Raw genomic sequence first — 23,176 nt, 5'->3', positions numbered from 1 at the left:
AACATTATAAGTACACAAAAATTGTAAGTAGTAACAGTTGCTATTTACAAGTATTTGAACGCTGATTGACTTACAAGTGTCCACTAACATTGTTAATAGCACAATAGGTTTAATGTTTACAGCTTCAATTGTTTGCAATGTGATCTCAAGTATAACGGTCCCAGCATAGATCAATGACAACAAAAGCACAATTTTCTAACTGGATATGCTTTTCCATCTTTTCAATCCACTGAGCTTTCGCACTCTCGCTCTCCAAATGCATCTTCTGTTGTTCATAGCAGCAGTCCAGGGTCAAAAAACAAAGAAATAAAAAAGGATATTTTCAAACTGGAGAGATCTCTGCAGATTTTAATCATGTCTATTTAAGAAAACCACACAACTAGTAGAAACACTCTTTCATGTTGCAGGACATCATACCTTCCACGGTGCTAACATTAAGATATGCATATCTCTGCTAGGTGAAGCATAGTTCTAGAGGTCTACCCAGTACATAAAGCTCTGACACACACATAGTATTAGCAAGTCTAAGTAAGCTAAAGTCATTGGTCCAAAGTAACCATTTCTTATAGCTGGTGCTCCTTTGGACTCTCCACAGATCCCGGGGCCTGTTTATAAGACTTCAAGTTGGCCAGAGGAATGTCAGTCATGTGGTTGCCAGTGTTGAAATGGCCCTCACTGGAACCATACTGCTTTCGATCACTGAACTGGTTTCTGTTGCTATCTTCTTTCCAGGTCCTGGTCAATGTGTGTCCGTTAACCAGTTTGTCCTTCTTAACCCATTCTTTCTGAGGTGCAAAGGTGGAGAGAGGAGACTTTGGCTGCTGGTATGGGCCCAAGCTAGGAGGCATCCAACAGTTGTCTGAGTGACCCAAAACCAGGCATTCTTGAGTACACATCTCTGTAGCTTCAGCTAATCCTCGTGGACCAAGAGGCCCATCTGTAGAAGAAAAACAGAGAAAGAAAAAAGGGAGAGAAAGGGGAAAAAAAAAAGATATAATATTAGATTGTGATATTTGTCATTAAGCTTATACATAGACCTCAGGTGAAAATTAACACTGATCCTGCAGCCAAATATTGTGCTGGTAAATTCTACATACATTTTCATTCTGTTAGAGAGCAGCCTTTATATGTTACCTACCTGGTTTCCAGGAGTGGAAAAACAGTTCAATTATCCATATTCTATTGGTCTTGGATTGTATTATGAATAAACTTAATTCCTTTTTTAAAGTCATACCAAGAAAACAAAGCTAGGTAAGTGAAAATGTCCAAGGAAGTAAACCCACCCTTGCGGATTCTGAGTGAGAATTAATGCTTATAAGGGCCTATTATTTGGATGTATTCTGCTCTGCTTTCAACTCACTTTACTGCTGAAGAACCTTGGTGAATTACCAGGCTACTGCAAATTGAGAAACATCTGTACTATCCAAAAACAGGATTTCCCAAAATAATGTTCTATACACAGGATTATTCTAATGTCTACTGTTTTAAAAACATAGCTTGATGCATAGTTCTAAGTATCTACGCACTGGATGCACACTCGAGTGCATACTCTCAACAAGTAACAGAAAAGTTAAATTTTGCTTGATTTAAGAAAAATTGCAGGAAACAGTTCAAAACATTGCATCAGGAAAGAGAATAAAATCTATAATTCTTCTGATCATTAAACACATCTCAGATGCTATACAACCACTAAAGCAAAGAGGAAAAAAAGGCTTATGTAAATCTGGCACTTTAAAAAGAACTGTTCTCGTAATTCTTTGTAAACTAGAAATATAAGACCACAGGGGACAGAAATTTATATTCCTTAAGTACTATGCATATTAAATATCTACATATTTTTTCACACACTATTGAGGACACAGCTGGCCAGCTGCAGGCTTCTCACAATCAAGCAGACAGGTCACCCATGCCTTCAGCAGCACAAAACTCCTCTCAGTCTTACTGCATTTTTAAATGGCTTAATTTGCTCATCTGCTCATGCTGGATGTATGAGGAAGGGCAAGCCAGGAAAAAGGTGGAGAAATCACTTAATGAGATTTTGTTAGATATATCTGGTATATGCTTTGCCAGGAGTAATTGCTGTGTTGTAATTTTGAGCAAGGATTTTGAGATGTCTTTTCTTCACTTTAGAGTAAATCAACAGGCTAGTACTGAAAACATTTGAAGAATTAAGGAGACATATTTCCTTGATTAACCAGCCCACTGACAGGAAGGAAATTATAGATTGATTTTTCAGAAAGAACATTAGCAAGTAGGCATGAATAGCAAAGTTACTAATCAGAAGAAAAACGTCAGCAGTGTATCAGAAAAAACAAGTGTATCTTAATAATAATCTGAGACTCAAAATGATAAGTGAAGACACTCTAACAAAGATTTCTGTGTTAAAATGCCAAAGAATATTTTGTTCTCTTGTACTCCATGCATATACAACAAATTACCCTTACTAACATCTTTTTCTGAACACTGAAATTAACTTAATTAATTTTATGGAGACTCCTATTTATTTCCCACTGCTTTTAAACAAAGATATTAAAAAAAAAAAAAAAAATCAGGCATTTTTCTACATGTTGCATTAGTAATTAGCTGATATTTTTATCTCTGACCAACACCTCTTTTTGAGTATCTAGACAATATATGCTATTCTGTTGATCTGACAAAATATAATAAGCTATAATAAAATATAATAAGCTATAATAAAAGTTGTTACTGAATTCCCCATATACAAAAGTGTCCCATTGATGAAAACTAAAACATGAAAAATGTATAGAATCAATGCTACTTTCCACTTAGGTCAATACAAGGTGAAATAATTAAACCAAAACCATTAGGAAAAAAGCAAAAAGCAAAAGTAAAGTAGGATCTTAGCAGAGATTTCAATGAGAACCATGAACCATAATTCTAAAATTAGACCTGAAAGAGAAGTGTTTTGGAATCCTCTATTATGGAGTTCTAACTAAACTGAGGCAGGTACTTAGAGAGAAATAAACCCAAAGCGAAACAATTAGAAGTAAGGAACAGGCTCACAGTACATTGTTACCTTTTCCAAAAGTTAATCTACAGGTAAAAGCTGACTTGTTAAATTTATTTTTTGGCTGTCAACTAAAGTTTAGTTTTAATTAGTCTTCTTCCCGTTTCAGAGGAAAAATGGTGAGAAGTGTCAGAACTATTTTCAACCTGCGTACTCTCCCAGTAATCTACTATTTTAGTGATGAAGAAAGAACAAAAGGTTTTACAAGCATTAAAATTCAAAATAGAAAGAAAACGTTTCTCCACAGAATGACACTTTCCAAGAAGGACACTACATGCACTCTGTGCTTCCCATCTACAGTGGAATAAAAGGGTAACAGGATAGCCTTCAGGATGATAGTTCTGAAGGGGATAGGTTACTTTTTCTGTTTAGTTAAATAAATTTCAAGAGATAAGACTACCATTTCAATTTAAAATTTAAATGAGCAATAAGCTGGTTTTACTTCAGAATAAATGTGCATGTGGCCCTACAAGATACATGTCAAACTCTCTGGAAGATTTACTTCATGTGTTTTGCTTTCTTTAGTAACAGTGCTAGGCAGTTAATGCTGTCCAATTCGGAATGAATTTTAAGCATCCTTCGCTTTTGCTATGTCTAAGCTGATAGACTTTCTGGAGAGCACTGCTACTACTGTGAGCCTCAGACAGGAATGGGGTAACAATGCTGAGAGCGTGTGCAAGAGCTGCTCTTTGGGGTTTTTTCCAGTTTAACAAAATGTCACTGTCCAACTTGGACCTGGAAAATTTACTGTTGTGTGCTAGTCTTCCCCCAGCCAACCTTCCCTATGCAGAGATATCGATCAAAGGTGAGACCATGCAGTCCTTATAGCAGCCAATTACAATTTTTATACAGATACTGGTCACACCAGCTGATAGCTGTAGACAGAGTGAGACACTCTCCTTTTAGGAGAGGACTGGGACTCTCAGGGACCACCTGAAAGACACTTCTTTTAGCTGTATAACTGTTCAAATAGCTGTGAGGAGTGTTACAGACTGCACACACCTCTACATATGCCTGTATGTAAGAATGTCCAGAACTGAGAAGAAGTTCAGACTCCTACTCGAACGTGTATGCATATTTTCCAGTACTCTGTCTCATGCTTTCCAGTCTGTCAAATACAGGTAATATTTACTTGCCTTACTAAATTATTGTGAGGTTTAAGTTTACAAAATGCCCTACAAGACTTCATCTAATATATAACTAAGAATTACTATTTTAATTACTTTTGGTTTGAGCCATCTCAAGGGAAAAAAAAAAATCCACGAAGTAATTTTTTAGAAAAGTAGATTTTTAGAATAATATATTTCACTCTTGAGCTACTTCAGGGAATGGTCATGCTTACTCAATAATGGGAATGCTCATTATTTAGAAGATTCTACAAATTTCTTAATGTGAGATCTGAGAAAAAGATGAAAAGGAAAAAAAAAGGGATCTCACCTACCAAAAAAAAAAAAGAAAAAAAGACTGTTTTAACAATTAGATGCTTGAGTTTCTGGTTTCTGTTTCATTTTATTATGTTCTCAATCATAAAATTTATTCTTTTCTAAAACTCTTTACTATTCAGTTTTCTATCTGGCAGCATAAAGTATAATGATCATGAGCAATATGATAGGAGGGAGATCTTCTGGGGATGGCGTGACAGAAGAGTTGGCTGCTATGTATTGAGAAAGCCATAATGTTGCCTTAATGGTAATTATCTTTCTCCTCCACCACTGCTGAACAATAGTTTTCACCCAATTTTCTAAAGTTGTTTCATTACCGCATACAATGACACCACTTAAAAACCTGTTCCTGCTGCTTTAATTTTATAATTGCATTAATTTGTTTCCTTTCTCTTCACAAAAATGTCACTGCAATTTCTGTATCAAGCTTTTCCATACTGAAGTACTTTATTGATATGTGGGGGATTTTTTTTCCAAAGTATTTGTTCTCTGAACAATCCATAATCCGTGCGACTGGTTATCAGTCTTGGCTGCTTGAATACATAATGACACAAGTGCTGATAAAACTGTACAAGCCATCTGTCTCTGGAGTTAAATGTTTTGAAAGCAAACACAAAAGTGCATAACAAACACTCCCTTAAATTGTCTTTGTAAATATTTATATCAGATTTTACCCAAAAATGCTTTTATGTTGTTATTTTATTCTGTTAATAGCTGTCAAGCAGATGCATGTCTTGCCTACTCAAAAGCAGACAGGTGTAAGAAGGAAAATAATATATGCCACTCAAGAGCTGGTCATACCCTTGTGCTGGAATTTCTGTGTGGTCTTTTATCTATTTTTATTATACCCAGAAGCTAAACAGCTATTTCATTGATTAACTTACTGCTGCAATTAGCAACTAGCTTCTGGTGTGATGACCAGCTGCTTTTCAACCTGCTTCTTTAAAACTCTCTTGCTTACAGCCAGAAAATTCATTCTTCAGTTCTAAAAGAGTTGAGGAAACAAGATAATTTCCACTCAGTGAGACTTTTTGATCTCAAGCAACATGAATAGGTACTCTTTGCCTCAGGGCGCTAACATTGAGTACAGTGGATTTGAACATAGCTGCAGTTGTATTTCAGACAACCATATTTATTTAACTTTTCATATTGCATCTTAAAAGCGAAAACAAAACAAAAGCAACATTTTCAGCTCTACTTATCCTCAAATACAGAAAGCTGGTTTTTTTTTTGTTTTTTTTTTTCTTTTGAACTTTCATGGGCTACTTTACTAAATTACCTTCTCTGAGATCTCATGATTTTACAGCCTCCTTACTTATATTGGAACTGAAATTATATTATTTCATTTCATAGAGGTTTTACAACCAGTCATATATTAAATATAATAGCTGGAAAACAGTTTATAATTAAGAAGATTATTTTCACTTTTTTTTGCTCTTAAGTATCAGACAAATGGGGAAGACTGTTCTTTATTTCTAGTCTGTAAAAAAAATCCAAGACTACAAAGCCACACACATGCTGTGTCAGATGTGCTTCCTTGGTATAATTAATTAACAGGAACATGCAGTGTCTATTAAAAATATATATTTTCAGTGACTTATTCCATGGACATTCTACCTGGCACAGTCAATTCACATTCCGTCCTCAAATTGCCTTGTTCAAAGGTCCCTGGACTCCTGCTATCACTGCTGCCAGTTTTGCTAGACTTATCACTACCACCTTCTACCCTGCTGCTTCTCTCTTACTTTCCTGGTGTTCCATCCTCTGTACTTAGGTACAGATCAAGAAACCCAAACTGTCTTGGCCCAGACTTCTTTTCCATCAAGGCTGAAATAAATAATGCTGTAAGGTTAACTTATATCTGCATTACTTAGCAGAGATAAACTGTCAGGATCCTTAATTAATACAATGACAGGAAGGTCAGGAAGCAGAGAAAGTAAGGGTGTGTGGGAGGGACTTCCCGGGATACAGAAAAGCAGGACCAAAAGTATTTTCTGAAAAGGTGGGGAAACCTCGCACAGTAAGATTTTCTACAGTATTCTGTGAAGAATTTAAGTGATCCAGATGGGTTCCATATCATGTACAAGACTGTACAAAAATTCTGCATTATTTTGATTCCATGGGCAGATAAATTTTGAAGGCAGCAATATTCAAGTACTTGAAATTTTGTTTCTACCCAGTTGTCTGAAGTTTCTTCATATCTATGTCTTTTCCAAGCTAAGAAAGTAAACAAAGTAGAAGTTAAGGAAGTATTCTGCATTTCTTGTCTCAAGTTCCTTTCCCCTACAGCTGCTCTACTATAAAAGCTATAATGAAAGGGAATGTTACTTAGTTTATCATATTTTCTTTTTTTTTCCTAGTATATTACCTAGAAATTCAATACCATTATGACTTACAAGCTACACCTCCATCAGTAATGGCTCTGCTGTTAGGATGTTTTTTTATCTGACCTAATTTTCTGTTCCTATTTCCAACTACATTCATTTTCTGCATTGACATACATGTCTATTAACCTTTCTGCATTTCCATGTGTGCACAGTCAGAAGTAGACATATGATTCCTGTGTCTGCTAAACTTGTAAGGTTACTAGGGGTCAAGTTTACTTAGTGCTGCCTAGTCTTTAAGAACAAATAGACATATTAACCAACATGAAGATTGTGACCATTCCGCAGGCAAGTTGCAGCAATCTGAAATCACAAGGGCATGTTCCTTGCAACAAAGATGTGGGAAGATGCCATAGGAAGTGTTACAAAGCACCATGGTCTGGAGTGCTGCTGAATGACAACTGAGCAGCTCAAACCTGAATGATTCCGTGCTCTTCTCTTGCCATACAAATCCAGCTCCATTACTTGTTATGGATTGCATACTGCCTATGTTTGGATTTTTATGTCACTACTTATTTTTATTTTTTAACTTAATTTTGTGAAACTTTACAGTTTATACTTAAAAAAGGGGGAAAAAAAGGTTCACTAGATAATCTAGTGGTTCTTTCTGGTCTTAAAAATCTATGTATCATAAACCATTAACATAAAGCTGTATTTTGTATAAACTTTCACTGACAAATGTAGCCAATTCTAGCATACCCTTTAGAAAAACAGAAGATACAAAATAATATCTGGGATTTCTATTCTGACTTAATACATTCTGTCATTAAAAACAAACAAACAAGTAAATAAACAAAGATGCACAAATGACTGCAATTTGTATTCTTAGCTGAAGTGTCACATTGTGGATTCAGACAGTCACCTTGCAGGAAGAGCAGGAGAAAAGAAATGCAAACAGGATTTGGCAAAAAGACCCCATTTGTTAACAAATAAATAAAGATTAAAAGCTTTACACATCTTTCATACGGATTTCATTCTTTGGGCACAGATGAAAAGTCAACATTTGCAAATGGAGATAGTCCAAATTCAACAATACATGGGCAGCCAGAACAGCAGATTCTCCCCCTGAGAGGATATTGTTATTTAGACAGACTTTATGGCATACAAAGAGCAGAAAGCATATCTTTATAAATTTGCAACCATCTTCAGCATGGCATGGAACTCATCCATCTTTTTGTCTGCTCAAGCTACTCCTCTAAAGAATGCTATCTCACCTAATTTTATTTCCTCAAAATTGGCAGTTTTTTCCTGCCATACATTTAATTTAAGCAGGACAATCTAATGCATAAAAACTCCTCAGAGAATTCAAATGAACTTTTTTAATTTGATTGTATCACTTAATGAGACCAGTGTTCAAATATTTGGAATAATATTATTTTCAGCATTAATCTTTTCATTATGTGGCTCTTCATTTTGCTGCCTAAAAAAAGTCTTTGTTCCCAAAAGGTGATGATGGATGGTGGTAATAAAATATTCATAAAGCATCCCATAGTCATATTAATTTACTATCTTTTTTCTCTCACACCTAAATATTTATGATACTTGATCAAAATATTTTTTTGAATTGATTTACAGGCAACATGCTGAGACACAATCACTTTTGACATGGTCACATTTTCTGATCTGTTAATAAGCCCCAAACATGAACCTGTTGTCAGTCTAAAACAACTTAAGTCTCAATTTGGAAGATTCAGTCAACTGTTTAAAATAAAATCAAATTTTGGTTAGTAATTTCTACAAATTCTCTTTGAGAAAAAGTAGGATTTAATGTGAAAAAAAGCAGTCAAAACAAGAAGAAATGGCAGAATGTTGTGAAACTCAGCTGAACAATATTAATTTCTACTCTGCACAGTTGTGGATGCTAGCTTTAGAGCAAGCTGCAGGCCCCATGGCCTCTCAGTCCTGCCTGAGAAGCTGGCCTGGGAAATTCATAGGAGGATTTCAAAACAATCCTCAGAAACAGAAAACAACTGCCAGGAGCTGTTTGTCTGTCCTCTTGTTTTCCTTGCAGGAGAAAGTCAGGGGGTGGTGAACCCCACTGACCAATGATGGTGATGTGGTGATTTACTAACCAATAAGAGTTTCCTTTCTGTACTTTCCATGTATTGGTCTATAAAGAGACCTAGAGTAATAAACTAGAGGATTTCTCCTGTTGTGACTCCCTTGAGAGTCTGTGTCGTTCTTTCCCGCCGTTCCTAATTAGAACGACACACAGTGTTGCAAAATTTTTGTGCTGTTATTATACACCTGACCATTAACTCATTTACAGCAGAAAAAAACAAAATTCAGGTTGAATTTAACTTGATTTTTGTTAAAAAGTCTAAAATAATTTGTTTTCCTGATCATTTTCTAACAACAGCAAAAACCTTATCTTCTGACTTATAAATACATATCCTGGCTCCCTGGATCACAGGCATGGTAACTTGGAATGCGTGGAAGTAAGAATATTGAATTTATTAAGCAATAACTGAATAAAGGCAAAATTCATGGTCATAATGATCTACATATATATATATATATTCTTTATTTTTTCTTTTATACATATTTCTGTTCATTGACAAATAAGGAATCCGTGTATGGGACTTATTTCCTAAGTATTATTTTCCTAGCCTAAGTTAACCTGTGTAAAGCAGAAAGTGTCAAAGGAAAAGGAAAAGGAAAAACTTTCTCTAGAAAAATTGTCCTGAAATGCCTCATCATGTCCTTTGAGAATGATCTGAAAGCCTTGGTAGATTAGGGGCTCTGTCCAGATTGAATTCACTCACAAGTGACAGAACTCATAGGTATTAATTTTGCAAGTTAAAAGTCAGGTTTTTGATACAGTAATTAGTTTTAAAGAAATAAATAACTGTGTAAGGAAACATCTCCTAATCTGTGCACACACATTAAAAGATCAAAGTGACGAAGTGCTATGGCAAAGCCAAGGGTAAGATATAGCTCCAAATTCAAACGTTAAATCTAGCTAGTTACAATGAAGGCATGTACATAATAGGTGCTATAACTTCTCATTGTGTTTAAGGGGGATGTAGTCAAAGCAGTATAATCTAAAGAGCTGTTCAGATTAATTTTTCTACATTAGGTTTGATGATTTACTATTTTTATTGACTAGACCAACTTTGATGGGATTAGACTAGACAAAATTGGCTGGATATCTATTAATCAAAAGGATAAATTAGAAAATACATATATCTGTGGTTCTCATGTAGGTATATACATTGTAAACATATAAAGTTTTATTTCAGTCCTATACTTGTCTTCCCTGTAGCACTACTTCACCTTGGTCCTTTAAGCAGCAAATTGTTGCACTATTGGGAACTGCAAGGCAGTACGACACGGACTCTCTTGTGAGTTGGACATGACAATAAGGTTTATCACCCCAGATCTTCTTTTATAGACAGATATGTGAAAGTACAGAAAAGTAAAACTCTTATTGGTTAGTAAACTAACACATCACCATCACTGGTCAGTGGGGTACACCACCCCTCGACTCTTGCAAGAAAACAAGGAACAGAAAAACAACACCTGCAAGGCTGTCCTCTATATCTGAGGATTGTTTTAATTCCTCCTTATGATTTCCCAGGCCACTTTCTCAGGTGAGTCTGAGAAAGTAATGTGACTTGCTTTTCCACAGGCACTGTGCTCCCTGCTTGCTGCTTGCATTTAGCACCCATAGCAAATATACAAGAGATTTTCTCATAATAGGTTCAGATCACATGACCATCAAGGTTGGAAGAAATCTTCAAGATCATCTAGTCCAGCCATCAGTCTGGCACCACAATAATCACCCCCCTAAACCATATCCAAAGCGTCACATCCAGATGTTTCTTGAACACTTCCAGGTGACTGTCTCTAGAGATGAACCCTAGGATGGAATGAATCTTACCTTACCTAGCATTCTGTCTTTAATAACCTTAAGTTTTATACCTAAATGGATTACAAGACGATGCACATCACTCATTTTAAATGAAATCTGTTGAATAAATTCAGTGATATAAATTTATCGAAGGGCTTGTCATGCAGGCAGCTGAGAAGATGGTGAGAGGAATATTTTTTTTTTTTTTGAGAAAAATACAGGAATCCTGATGAGAAGTGAGTTGAAAATATGTCAAAAAAGACAGTAAGCACCACTATATAGGAACAGCTTGGAAAAAGTAGAATCCTGAGCTAGAGTACTTGTAAGAATTGGTAGGAAGAATTGGTATAGTATTTGGGAATTAGCTAAATGCTAAAGGAATGACTTGAAGGTCACAAGGGAATTGGTCTGTTTCCTTTAGTGCATAAAGTTCCTAAATCAGGCTTATAGGTAAAATTCATTTTGTGTTCTGTAGTGGCAAAAGACCAAGTTTTACACCCAAGGAAGGCAGTAGCAAAATTCCAACCTATTTCAAATAGGAAGAGGTATGTGACCAATGAATGTGTGGATAAACAGCTGCCTGTCTCTGCTGTCCCACCAAATAAATTGGCTTGAAATACATCTTTTTGCCTATCAGTAAAGTATTCTGGTATCTCAGATCATCATGATTTTAAGCATTTGGCATTGCTTTTAAATAACTTGCTGCCTCTGAAGTTGCCATTAAATAACTCACTTGATAAAAGGGAAATAATCATCTTAAAATTAACTGTTAATTCCCTCATAACTACAGTTTTAAAATAGTTTCTCTTCTAAAGCTAAATTGTTGGCACAAAGCCATGCATTGCTTGCAGGTGTTTGCACGGAAAGACAGGGTGTCCTAACCAAGTGTCGGTGATCCTTCGCAGCATTCTTGGTCTGAAATCAGCCATTGAACCCAAGCACAGGACAAAGTCATTAACAGAACAATAATTCTTAGGTGTTTTGACAAGACATTCTATAAATGGTAATTAACATCTGCACTGCTGTTCCTGTCAGGGAGGTGAATGGAAATGTTAAGTGAGCTAAATCTAGTGACTGCTTTTCCTATATTGGTAAATCATCTGGTTTTTTTGGTTCTTTTTTTATAATACAAGAAGAAAAATATAATATTTAACTCAGGTTGTTAATCTCCTTCATAAGTTTTCATTTCTACAAGTTCAGTAAACACAAACATGTTCATATTGCCCATTTTCAGAAGGTTGAAAATGATAAACCTATATTATACTTCATTAAATATGAGCCCAAGATTATATCATGCATTTTTAAATTTTTTTTTTTCTTAATTTATTGTTACCCTCTGGAAAATAAAACCAGTTTACCTTTACATCTAAAACTGGAACTGAGAAAATACATGGAGTGTATTGCCAAGTGTTCACAACTCTCATGTTTTAGAAATTGTCGGATTCTTATTGTTGGACTGAGCAAGAAATATCTGTTTCTAGCCACATTTTATAACAATGAAATTAATTCCATGGAGGTAAGTAAACCTTCCATTTTGTCTTTGGGTATTGTAAAAACCCAATGGTTTGAGGAAATGAAACCAATAGTTTTGCTTGGCATGTTCCTTCCCAAAAATTGCTTCACATATCAACCAAATTGCCCATGATATTTTTATTAATTGAGAAACTAGACTGTGTACAGACATCAAGCAGAATGTAAAGAGCTTGTTGTGTGTGTAAGTGTTCATGATCTGGGCTCATAGTAACAATTATTTTTTGAGCATCTTCCTTAATCCATTTTAACCTATTTAAAAAAATAACTGATAATATTATCTTGCTTAAAAAAGGTCCAGGAACCTGGAAATGACATCCAGAATATTCTTCTAAATGTGTTAGTTTAGACCTAGTCTATGTACATTTTGTGCACTAATTTCAGACAGTCCTTTTACTTTGTACTTAGATTTGAATACAACTTCAAGTGGCCTACTTTAGCACTATTCTTGCATGAATAAATACAATATATATATTTTAAAATGAGGCGTTACAGGTTTGGAAGGGTTCATTTGCTGAGATATTTTATTAAATTGGAAGAAGACAAAATAAGGTCATCAAAAAGTAAAGTTTCCTCCATTAAATGTGGATTTATTATTCATGTGAAATATTATTTGATTTCCTCTTCAGAACCACAAAGATAATTTTTTCCAGTCTTCCATGTGAGATTTGAAAGCCTGGAAGTATAGGTCTTTCTAAGTATCAGACTAAGACAGTGTGACTAACCAAAAATATGTGGTACACACAGATGTTGCTTCTATATTAATTTTCAGTACATTGAATGTAATGACTAAGTGCAGCACAGATTAATTTTTGAGCATGGTTTAATAAAATGTAAGTGTTTTGACTTAGGAACATTTGTTTAATTGGAGTTTTACTATAAACTATATAAGCTCATTAAGAGACTTATGGATATCTCTTCTGAAAAATGATGTTAATGAACACAGTTTTCAAAGAAAAAGGAATTGTAGCATGGGTGTAGCTCAGACATAATGCAAGAAAGCACTTTCTAGTATTCTCTGTGTAATGTGCCTGCAGTTCTGACAACCCAACCGGCACTGATCTGAATTTTACAAAATTAGCTAAATGAGATGCTGTTATACAAGCAGAATTAGGAAATGGTTCTTTTGTCTCTGGATTAGCTTAATGATGTCTCTGACATCTGTGTCCTGTGATATTTATCAAGGATATATGTTTGTGTAGAATAGAAGACAAAATCAACAATATAATCAAGCTTACTAGGCACCTAATTTAAGCAGTTTTTCCTGTTACATTCTTCAATTATTCTGAGTCATGCATCTTAAGTCAGGAGAACAAGTACCCAGATTTAGATTAGATCTAAATTCTGCTAAGAGAAATGTACTTCAAATGTATTTTCAAATCAGTTAAACTACTTATTTACATAATAACATGGAGGCATAAGGCATCTGCCACAAATTTGCAACAAATTCAGTTTAACCTAAATCTGATTTTGGTCTGATTTGTACTGAAGGAAAATGGAAAAACACACAAGTGGCAAGAAACATATTTTAGAAATAAGGATTCATTAAAAGATATATATTTCAATGTAAATTAAATGCTTTTGAGACAGTTATAATTAACCTATTTACAGAATGAATTTATACTTTTATGCAAAAAATAGTCTTATTTTTCTTAATAAACACTGTGTTTTATAAACACCATAGCATACACATGCATTTTCATATTGTCCTTAGATGAGCTGCTTTCTAGAGTATAACAGCTGTAGCTTTTTGATACTGTCTGTTTTTCACCCTTGAATTTACTCAAAGGAGGTGTTTACCCCTTCCCTTCCCTTCCCTTCCCTTCCCTTCCCTTCCCTTCCCTTCCCTTCCCTTCCCTTCCCTTCCCTTCCCTTCCCTTCCCTTCCCTTCCCTTCCCTTCCCTTCCCTTCCCTTCCCTTCCCTTCCTTCCCTTCCCTTCCCTTCCCTTCCCTTCCCTTCCCTTCCCTTCCTTCCCTTCCCTTCCCTTCCCTTCCCTTCCCTTCCCTACCCTTCCCTTCCCTTCCCGTCCCCTTCCCCCTCCCGCCCCCCTCCCCACCCTTCCCCTTCCCCTTCCCCTTCCCCTTCCCCTTCCCCTTCCCCTTCCTTTCCCTTTCCTTTCCTTTCCTCTGTCCTGTCCTTTCTTTTATTTCCTGCATTGTGACACAAAAAATAGAATGGAATTTCGTTTCTGAATTTCACTTTCAGAGTATTGCAGCTATCTCTCACCACAGAAGTATGGATTTTTTAAGTATTAAGGGGCCAAAGCTGTAGCTGTAGGACAGTGGGCCAGGCCAACAAAACTGAAAAAGAAACAACTGAAACTTGCAATAATGCTAATAGCATTTTTGAGTGCAAGGTAAGAGGACAAACCCTTCACAAAAGTTTGAAAAGATTGATTACATCGTAATTTGTCTTTGGTCCCCCATTCAGGCATTAAGTACTAGCAGTATGCCTGATTATAATGGAAAATTTTGTTCCCTGCTGTGGGGAGAAAAATAGCACTGAAAGCAGCAAACACCTGGCAGACACCTTGAATATGGAACTTTTTCTTAGGCACTGCATTTTTTTCTTTGTTAATTAATCTATTTCACAGTCTCAGGTAATCACTTTGCAACTTCTCAGTAGTCTGACTTTCAAAGGAACTTTATGTTTTGTCAGTTTCTACACCCGTGCTGTCAAAGAGCATGGGAATGATATAAACCTCTTGGTAAATTGTCCAGTGCTGTCTTGCACATCCTTTTCCTAGAAGGCAGTAACATTAAAAACATTCTTTGTTCTAAATGTTATGCATTGAGAATGTATTCTCTGTGTCTCTTTACTTAATTTCCTAAGTAAACCTTCAGAGGCCTACTGTTTTGCAGCTAAAAGATGGAGTTTGTAAGATCTCCTTGTTGACAAGGCTGATTAAGTAAGACTGCAACACTTGTTTACACAAATGCCCACCTCATGGGCATGGGCTGCAGCAGTCACAGCACCACCTAGAAGCAACTACTTACACTCATGCTAACACTGTTGCACCTAAGGTTCCTCATCCATGCTTTATGTACTTTTGTCTGGTACTTGTTGTTCACTGGGGAGGCATTTACTACAGACAAATGGGAAAAAATAATCAGAGTTAAAATACACATTCAACACAAACTCATTTTATAAATAAATGAAGTACAAGATGAGTGCTACCTGACTGGGGTGTCATAAATGTACTTGGAGAGGAGAAAAGCAGGCACAAATTGCCACAAATCTATAAGAATTGATCTGAAGGAATAAGAAAGAACTAAAAGGGAAACATATATACGTATAACACCATGACAACTGATAAACTGAAAAGTCAGACACAAATATCTTAAGAATGGTAGATAATATGAGAGATTACCATGGTAAATTACTTCATTTTTATGAGCAAAGGAAATTGGGTAAATATCATCTCTCTTGACTTCAGCAAACCATGCGATGAAGTTCCATATAGTAAATTAATTTAGTTTAGTAAGAATATAGGCTAATAGAATCTGTAGGTTGATTCAATGAGGGAAGAGACAGAGCTGGAGAGAGGTCCCACATAATTCAGTATCAGAACTAATCCTGAATAATATTTTCAGTAATGACTTTCATGTAGACCTATAGAGAAAGGGCAGATGCAATGTGCTTCTGACATAAATCTGGAAAGTACTTTCAGTGAAAACCAAGTTATCAGAAGAATTAAAGAAAGAAAAAAAGACAGGAGTCTTTCTTGTTAGAGAAGACTAGGAGATTTTAGCTTTTTTAATTTAGAATAAAACCAGACAGAGGAAAAGGTGAGAACCATTGATAAACAAACAGAGACATCAAATGACTTTGTAAATTAAAAGAAAGTGTTGTCATGAGAATAAATCTGACCACAAAGCGTCTATGATAAGAGACTACTGGACTCCATCCCAACATTTAGATTCTTATATTAGCAAAAATTCCACAATAAAACCAGCAAAGTTTACTTTGAAAATTAATGGAAATTTATAGTCTTGTATTTAATTGCTTAATATCTGACGACAGTCAAGTCAGCTGACGTACAATAGAAGCTTGTGTAGCAATAAAATATTAGCAAACTATAGTCACAATGTACTGTTTCTAATATAGATAAAAGGATTTATAACTCTTTACAAAGGGAATTTGTGGCATTAAGGATAAGAATTCTCATCAAGAAGGTGGGATTTTTTGGTATGAATGCTTCCAAAAAATCTCATCTAGTAAACGACAGTACTAGAAAAAGGAATGGTCTGATGAAATACTGGCATTTCTAACTGAAGAATACCTTTCAGCTAATCAACTAAATTCTTTAAATAGGCTCTTTCACAATGTGATTCATCTGAACTCCTCTAGGTTTTACTTTACTATGAGATGAATTGTGACCTGAAAGTGCCTGCTTCTCCCTGCTGACTACTAAACTACCAAAGCACCAAGATCAGGTGTAGACATGGCATCCTCAGATTCTACAGCTGAAGCAACAGAAGACAGATCTTTCAAGACATCTCCTAAATCAAAGACAATGTGTGTGACCTTAACAGTGTCATTTGGTTCCTCTTTATGTCTTTATGCTCATCTATAAAATGAAGATAATAGAATTTCCATACCTTACAGGCTAACACAGGGTTGTGGATTACATAGCTCTCTAATACCATGATAATGGATGCCCTATAAATTCTTATGACTATTCTGGACTGTTAAATGAGGAAGCCAAGAAGAACAATGAGTAAAACTTGCAAACTAATTTATTGTCAGAGACATGCATTTGATACCTCCTTGAAGCAATGCACTGTTGAAAGATGGGATTCCTGTAAAGCATCCTGTTAATCATTGCAGTAAGAGTGATGATTTTGAAAGAGGTAGAATCCCCCCCTCTTCAATAAGACAATTCAGATGGGGTATGTTTTTTGTCACAACCTGTTCCATTTGTCTCACAACTTAGGTAAGCAATCAACATAAAGAAAATAATATTTTCTATTTTAAATTAAATAGATTATTATTTTAAATAAGATTATTTAAAATAATCTTATTTTTCTATTTTAATGTGCACTGACATATGAAAGATCCTTTTAAAATGTCTATGTCCTATTTTAAGATCGGAATGTTTGCCAGCATTCAAATCTTTAATGAAGCATCCTTTCCAACACATTTCTAGAGTAACAACTGGTCCTATGCTAAGATACATGTGTGTCGCATATATGCAAAGGCTGATTTTAATCTTGTTTACACCAATTCCAGTTGACTTCAGCTAAATTACTCCTATTTTACCCTAGGATTGCTGTCAGAATTATCCTCATCTTTCAGCCAGAGCTTACAAATCTCCAGCAGGAAGGTGTCTTTTTTTTTTTTTTTGGTAAGGATAAATCGGTATTCACCCAGAATTCCCTGGGAAAAAAAGTTTTTTTTAACCACATTGATTTAGAGAAACATAGAGGCCTTATTTATTTAAAATCAAGGATATGAATATTTTAACAGCAGCAGCAGAAGACATAAAGAGAAGGCAAGCATTCAAGGTTGCTGCAAATAAAAAACTAAAAGGAAAAAATGCCTCCTGCTATGCTGTTTGGAGCTAATGGCTGATGAAAGAATTTGGAGAGTGCAGAGAAAGAGGTAAAACGAAGTACTTGTCAATAAGAACAACAGGCCTGTATTTACAATCCAATAGTTAAAGCCAAAATAGACATTCTTTTCTCCGTTTGATCTAAGGGAAAGCTATCTGCAGCTCACAGGCCCAAATTTGAGTCTTCTTATATCACTCAAAAGAAGTACTGAGATAACTGTGCTAGTGATGACAGACTAGTAACCCTTCTAGCAAGCCAGACTGGTGGGGGGGTGTCATGTTTTTTGTATCGGGCTGAAAGCTCTCATCCTACTTAGAGATATTCTCTTTTTGTTCTCCCTGGTGCCTGAAATTCATTCTCAAGAGATATGAAAAGTTGAAATTCATCTCATAGAAAAAAAAGGTGTCTTCAATTTCCATAGGAACAAAGAATCACAAAACAAATGTAAATTCTTTTCTCTTTTTATTTCCTCTCAAGGCAGAACCGCTCACAGACATCATAAACCAAATCCCCAGCTGGATCATCTGTTACAGCAGCACTAAAGTCAGAGGGTGTCACCCTCAGTATCTGTTTGTGTAAGAGAGACATTAGAACAATCCAATACTGTTCAGTATCAGCCATGTAAAAAACAATGAAATAAGGTCAGTTTACTTGTAAATATAAATTTGCAACAAACATTATTGCTAACCAGACTACTATCAGGACAAGACACAAAAAATTGTATCTTACTGCCCTACTGCATTTTAATTGAAAAGTTTTCTTTCTCTCAAAGGATTGGCACGTGTTTTACTTGTCATAATAAATTGCAACTCTAAATAACTCAATGCACATTATTCAAACCATATCTTGAAAGATGAAAACCAGAGCTCCTAATCTTAAAAGCTAGTAACATTACGAATTAAAAGATATTATTTTCTTTCAGTTTGGTAATTCTCTTATCCAAAAACAAAACTTCCATGAGAGCAAACATATTGTCAAAACAGTGCAGGCAAGCTTTCACAGTTTAATTTTCAGTGAGCAATCTAAGTGTTCTAGTAATGGCTTTAATTTACAATGGCAAAGATCATTCAAATCCAAATTGTCAAGATCCTAATAACATACAATTTCTAGTTTTAAAATAATGCCTATGCCATTTGTAGCTTTACATGGGGCTAAGGATCCTCTGTTCTACTCTATTAACCCCATAAACTTTCATATTGTGCTTCCTCTTAGAAACTCTCTATTACACAGAGCAATTGTAAAATGCACTTTCTTGTCCTGAAGTTCCCCTTCTGACCTCATCTATAGACCACAAAAAAATAATATGAAGAAATAAACACGAAGTCCACTCACAGCCCAACACCATTCAGAAGAGCGGTACATGGTAATTTGCACTGTAAGCATGTGGACCTGAGACGAGAACCCTCCACACAATCTCTCATCAGAGTGTTCTCTACCAGCCTGGTTTGGGCAAAGAGGAAACTTACTCTCTTGATGGTGGATTTCCATATGGTTTTATGTTTCACATATTGCATATTGCTTCTGCTTGAGGTCTGCTTAAGTTTTGGAAACTTAAGTGTAAAAGACAAACAGATGCCTTGAAGACTAAAAGTTTTTGTCTCTGATAGACTTCTGAACTGTTACTGCATGAAAGAGTTACAACTTCCCTGGTAGTGCAAGTACTTTCCTACTTGAGGTACTCTTGCAAGGAGACAGCAAAAAGCATTGATGACTTAATTATTTTCCTTCTCAAGCATCCTATTGTGAGAAAGCAGCAAGGGGAGAAGTGACTTGTCACTCATCTACACAGTACAGATATTATTGAAATTAGGACTGATACAAGCTTTTAGTGACTAGCTTACAGCAAAGCAAAGTAAACAGAATATAAGACAAAAGACACAAGAACTCTCAAATGCAATCCTTAAAAGTTCTGATAAAGCTACCCTGAACGATGTTAAAGAGCATCTCAGACAAAAGCAATAGAAGTGTCTTTCAGCTGTGATAATAGGGATCTTGTTTCTTAAGCATAGCCACACAGTAAGCCTATCAGAGCTCTCTCTGTATTTGCTCATCAGTCCCAAGCTCCAGACATATAAACTCAGTTAGCTGGACCATCTAAGAGGCAAGTCGTTCCCTTTTTTAGTCTTTGTAATCAAAAGAGTTTGCTTTGCTTTTACTTTTTCTAAAGTTTTATAATATTTACGCAACAGAAGCACAGACTCTATAATTTTTACTGTCCTTAATAATTCCTTTGTTGGTTTTTATAGAGTATTTCCTTAGAATCTGATCCTGATTGACAGATAATTTACTGAATCAATCACCTTCAAAACTTGTGGTAGTTTAACTCTGGACAAATCAATAAAAGAAAAAATAAAACCAAACATATGAACAAAAATCCCATACATCTTTAAATGCTCTCTCAGTCTGCCAGCATGCCAACTTTTTTTTTTTTTTTTTCATTTCAAAATGTAGGAATAACTGTAATCTTCTACTCCCAATGAAATAGAATAGAGAGCCTGATGTATTATTAAATTACTTTTACTTACGATTTTCTTTGTCAGGATGTGGAAACATTTAACATGTAGTCACACAAAACACTTTTGCATTAAATAGACTAGAAGAATGTAATTCTTGTTTTTTTTTACCAACAATCTCTATTTCTGGATAAGTAAAATATCAGCTAGAAATATTGTATAAATTTGCTTTATCAAAGTCTGGGTGTGATTATGTGTATTCTCAGTACAATCCAAATGCATGAAGAGAAACACTATTTGGAAATATAAGTGCAAGGAATAAAATAATAATAATAAAAAAAGTTTAATTTGGCTAATTTCCAGACCATAGTCACAGATAAACTTTTGGGACATGAAAAATGCACATTATTATTTTCAAATACAAAAGATTCAAGATACTCTTCAGAGTATACATTTTATATGTGATCAACATAAAAAATATAATCTCATAGCTAAATGTGCAAAAATGTGCCAAATGTGTCACCCAAATATTTCATTAACAGTAAGCTGATTAACAGAACACGTTTTACTTCAGAGTAAAATTAAAAGCCTGTTATGGCAAAACAATTTAGGCTTACAGGATTGCATTGAGCCCTGTTATGCTTGACCATGCTAATGGTAGCTGTTTTTATTTCAGAAGCACTGGGGAGGGAAGCATGAAATCATTATTAATTATATAAATATTAAGGCCACACAACTGGCTCTATTACTGTTTTCAAATGGTAGCATCTGCAAATTCAGCCTGTAATAAACACTAATGCATCCAGAGACGAGAGTGCTGACACATGAATGGGATGCTTTGTCAGACTTGCATAAAAATGTAGATGAACTGCAGGAAAAGAACACCAAAGAATTCAAAGGGTTTCTTGATTGCCTTCTTTAAAATGCCAAGAACTTAAGCTGGCCTTTCTTATCTTCCTCTACATGCGTGTGACACTTCAGGAGGCCTTTCTTATTGTACTATAATTCAGTAATTGTTCCAGTTCTGTGCACCATGCCTTCCTTCCAAAGGGCAGCATGAGATATATAATTCTGGTAATGAACAGCTGCATAATTTAAGGGTCAAACTAGAAGGGCACTGTTCTTTATTTTTGTTTTCTTAGCAGTTGCCTAGGTATTCCAAGCCTATTTAGGAATACAGTCCTTTGTCTGCCTTATTTCTTGTAGATGATATATGTTTAGACTTGGTAATGTTCCAGAAAACAGATTTTATCAACTGAAGTTGCAGAGCAAGCTTTCCTTTCATTTTGCTTCAAACGGCAGCAGCACAGAACTAGAACGAGGTAATTTTTTCCCTAGCCTTGAACATCCTCTGTTCTAACATGCAGACTTTTTCAAACCCTGAGTAATCCCCTTTCCAAAGCATGATAGACTAAAACACAGAGCTATCAAAGGCATTTCCACACAACGTTTCTCTCACCAAGGCTAATCTTCCAAATGTTAAAAAGGTCCAGGCAGCTAGGCCCTACAAGATGAAGGCTGCATGCTGATTAATCAGCTGCTTTTTTATTCTGTTCTGGCAAGTGTTCCCTATCTGTAAATAAAAGGTTTACCCTGGATTTCCTGTAAACTAAGGAACATAAGGCATCTTTGGATCAGACTCATAAAGCAACAAAGCCTTCTGCTGTCACATCCGCAGGGGTAGGTTGTTTGTTCTATCGCAAATATCCTTTCAGGTGTCCTGGGGAGAATGAGCTAACCTAACCCAAACATCATTCCAACATAAGAAAATTACATGGTAACCACAAAGTCACCTCATTATTAATTATGTTCTTTGGCTCCCTGCAGCACTTTAATTGTTGCTTTCTTGAGGAGACCTGTTTGCAATTTGTGTCATTGCAGAAGTTCAGGTTGGTTCATGATGTGTAGCTCAGCGTAGCACAAGTCCCTCAAAGAAACACTGTCATTATAAAGACAAATACATTTATTTATGTCTCACAGTGCTGGCTTTCTATTCAGATGGTAAATAGGTAGTGTGAAAGAGATGTGACAGACTCAAGAAGACTAGAAATTGTCTGCAAACTGGCAGCCACTGTGGTTCACTGACAACCAGAATTACTTTCAGGCACTTTGGCACATCTCCATTTGTCACACTTAAAAGCTTGAGCCAAAGTTATCCAATTAATACAGAGCACAGTATTTCTCCCTCCTCAAAGCTGAAACAGAAACACAAATGTTTAAGATTCACAGCGTGCATTATGCCACCATTATACATCACAAAGGGGTGTAAAGCAGTTGTAAGTAAAACATACATAACTTAACTCCCATCACACCCTCTTGGCTGCCATTCACCTCAGGTTGTCTTCTATGCTGTGCATACCATCTCTGTACTATTTATTCCAGACAATGATTTCTTGTGTAGAGTGAATTCTTTCTGCTGTAAATCATGCAAACAGCTAGCACATATAGTTTGTGAATATAACAAGTATCAGCGAATAAGCTTTTGAAATATCTATCTAGGCCAAGAAAGGGAAATGGTTCCCCTCCCCCAGCAAGATTTTGAAGGCAAGGTGAAGGTTGCTTATTTTGAAAGTAGAAGACCCTTCATGATTCAGTATCAGTTTTTGACATTATTATATACCCATCCATCACTGCACAGCAATAACCACTGTATCTTGCGCTATGACCCAATGCCAGTTTATATATGATTTTATTTGAATTACTGGTAGTGTAGTCATGAGGGTCAGGTTTACACAGCTCTCATATGGATGAAATTTTTCACTGAACCACAGGATTTCCTTGGAGAATTTCCACTGTCCCTAAATAAATGTTCAGAACTCCTGTTTTATCCAGATGAGCTTTTGGTGTTCAAAGAGCAGAAAAAATTCAACACTTTCAAATACTATGAATGCTAACCAAAAAGATCAGTGAGGTGCTTCTTTAGATTCTCT

The 23,176-nt window shown here is 35.6% G+C and overlaps 1 protein-coding gene across 1 annotated transcript in view; it reads right to left on the bottom strand.

Moving 5' to 3' along the window:
• Positions 1-233: 233 nt before the first annotated feature.
• Positions 234-23,176, bottom strand: part of LOC102113971 (protocadherin-9) — a 237,236-nt gene continuing 214,293 nt past the window's right edge. Inside the window, exon 3 of the mRNA XM_088051287.1 lies at positions 234-937. Within this exon, the coding sequence (XP_087907413.1) occupies positions 564-937 (374 nt within the window). The 3' untranslated portion in view covers positions 234-563. The remainder of the gene's footprint in view (positions 938-23,176) is intronic.

This window comes from Pseudopodoces humilis, chromosome 2 (genome assembly GCF_049639895.1).
Source record: "Pseudopodoces humilis isolate 2021_Gansu_Grassland_sample_001 chromosome 2, ASM4963989v1, whole genome shotgun sequence".
In the NCBI taxonomy this organism is placed as follows: Eukaryota; Metazoa; Chordata; class Aves; order Passeriformes; family Paridae; genus Pseudopodoces; species Pseudopodoces humilis.
This window is presented reverse-complemented; position numbering and strand designations above follow the sequence as displayed.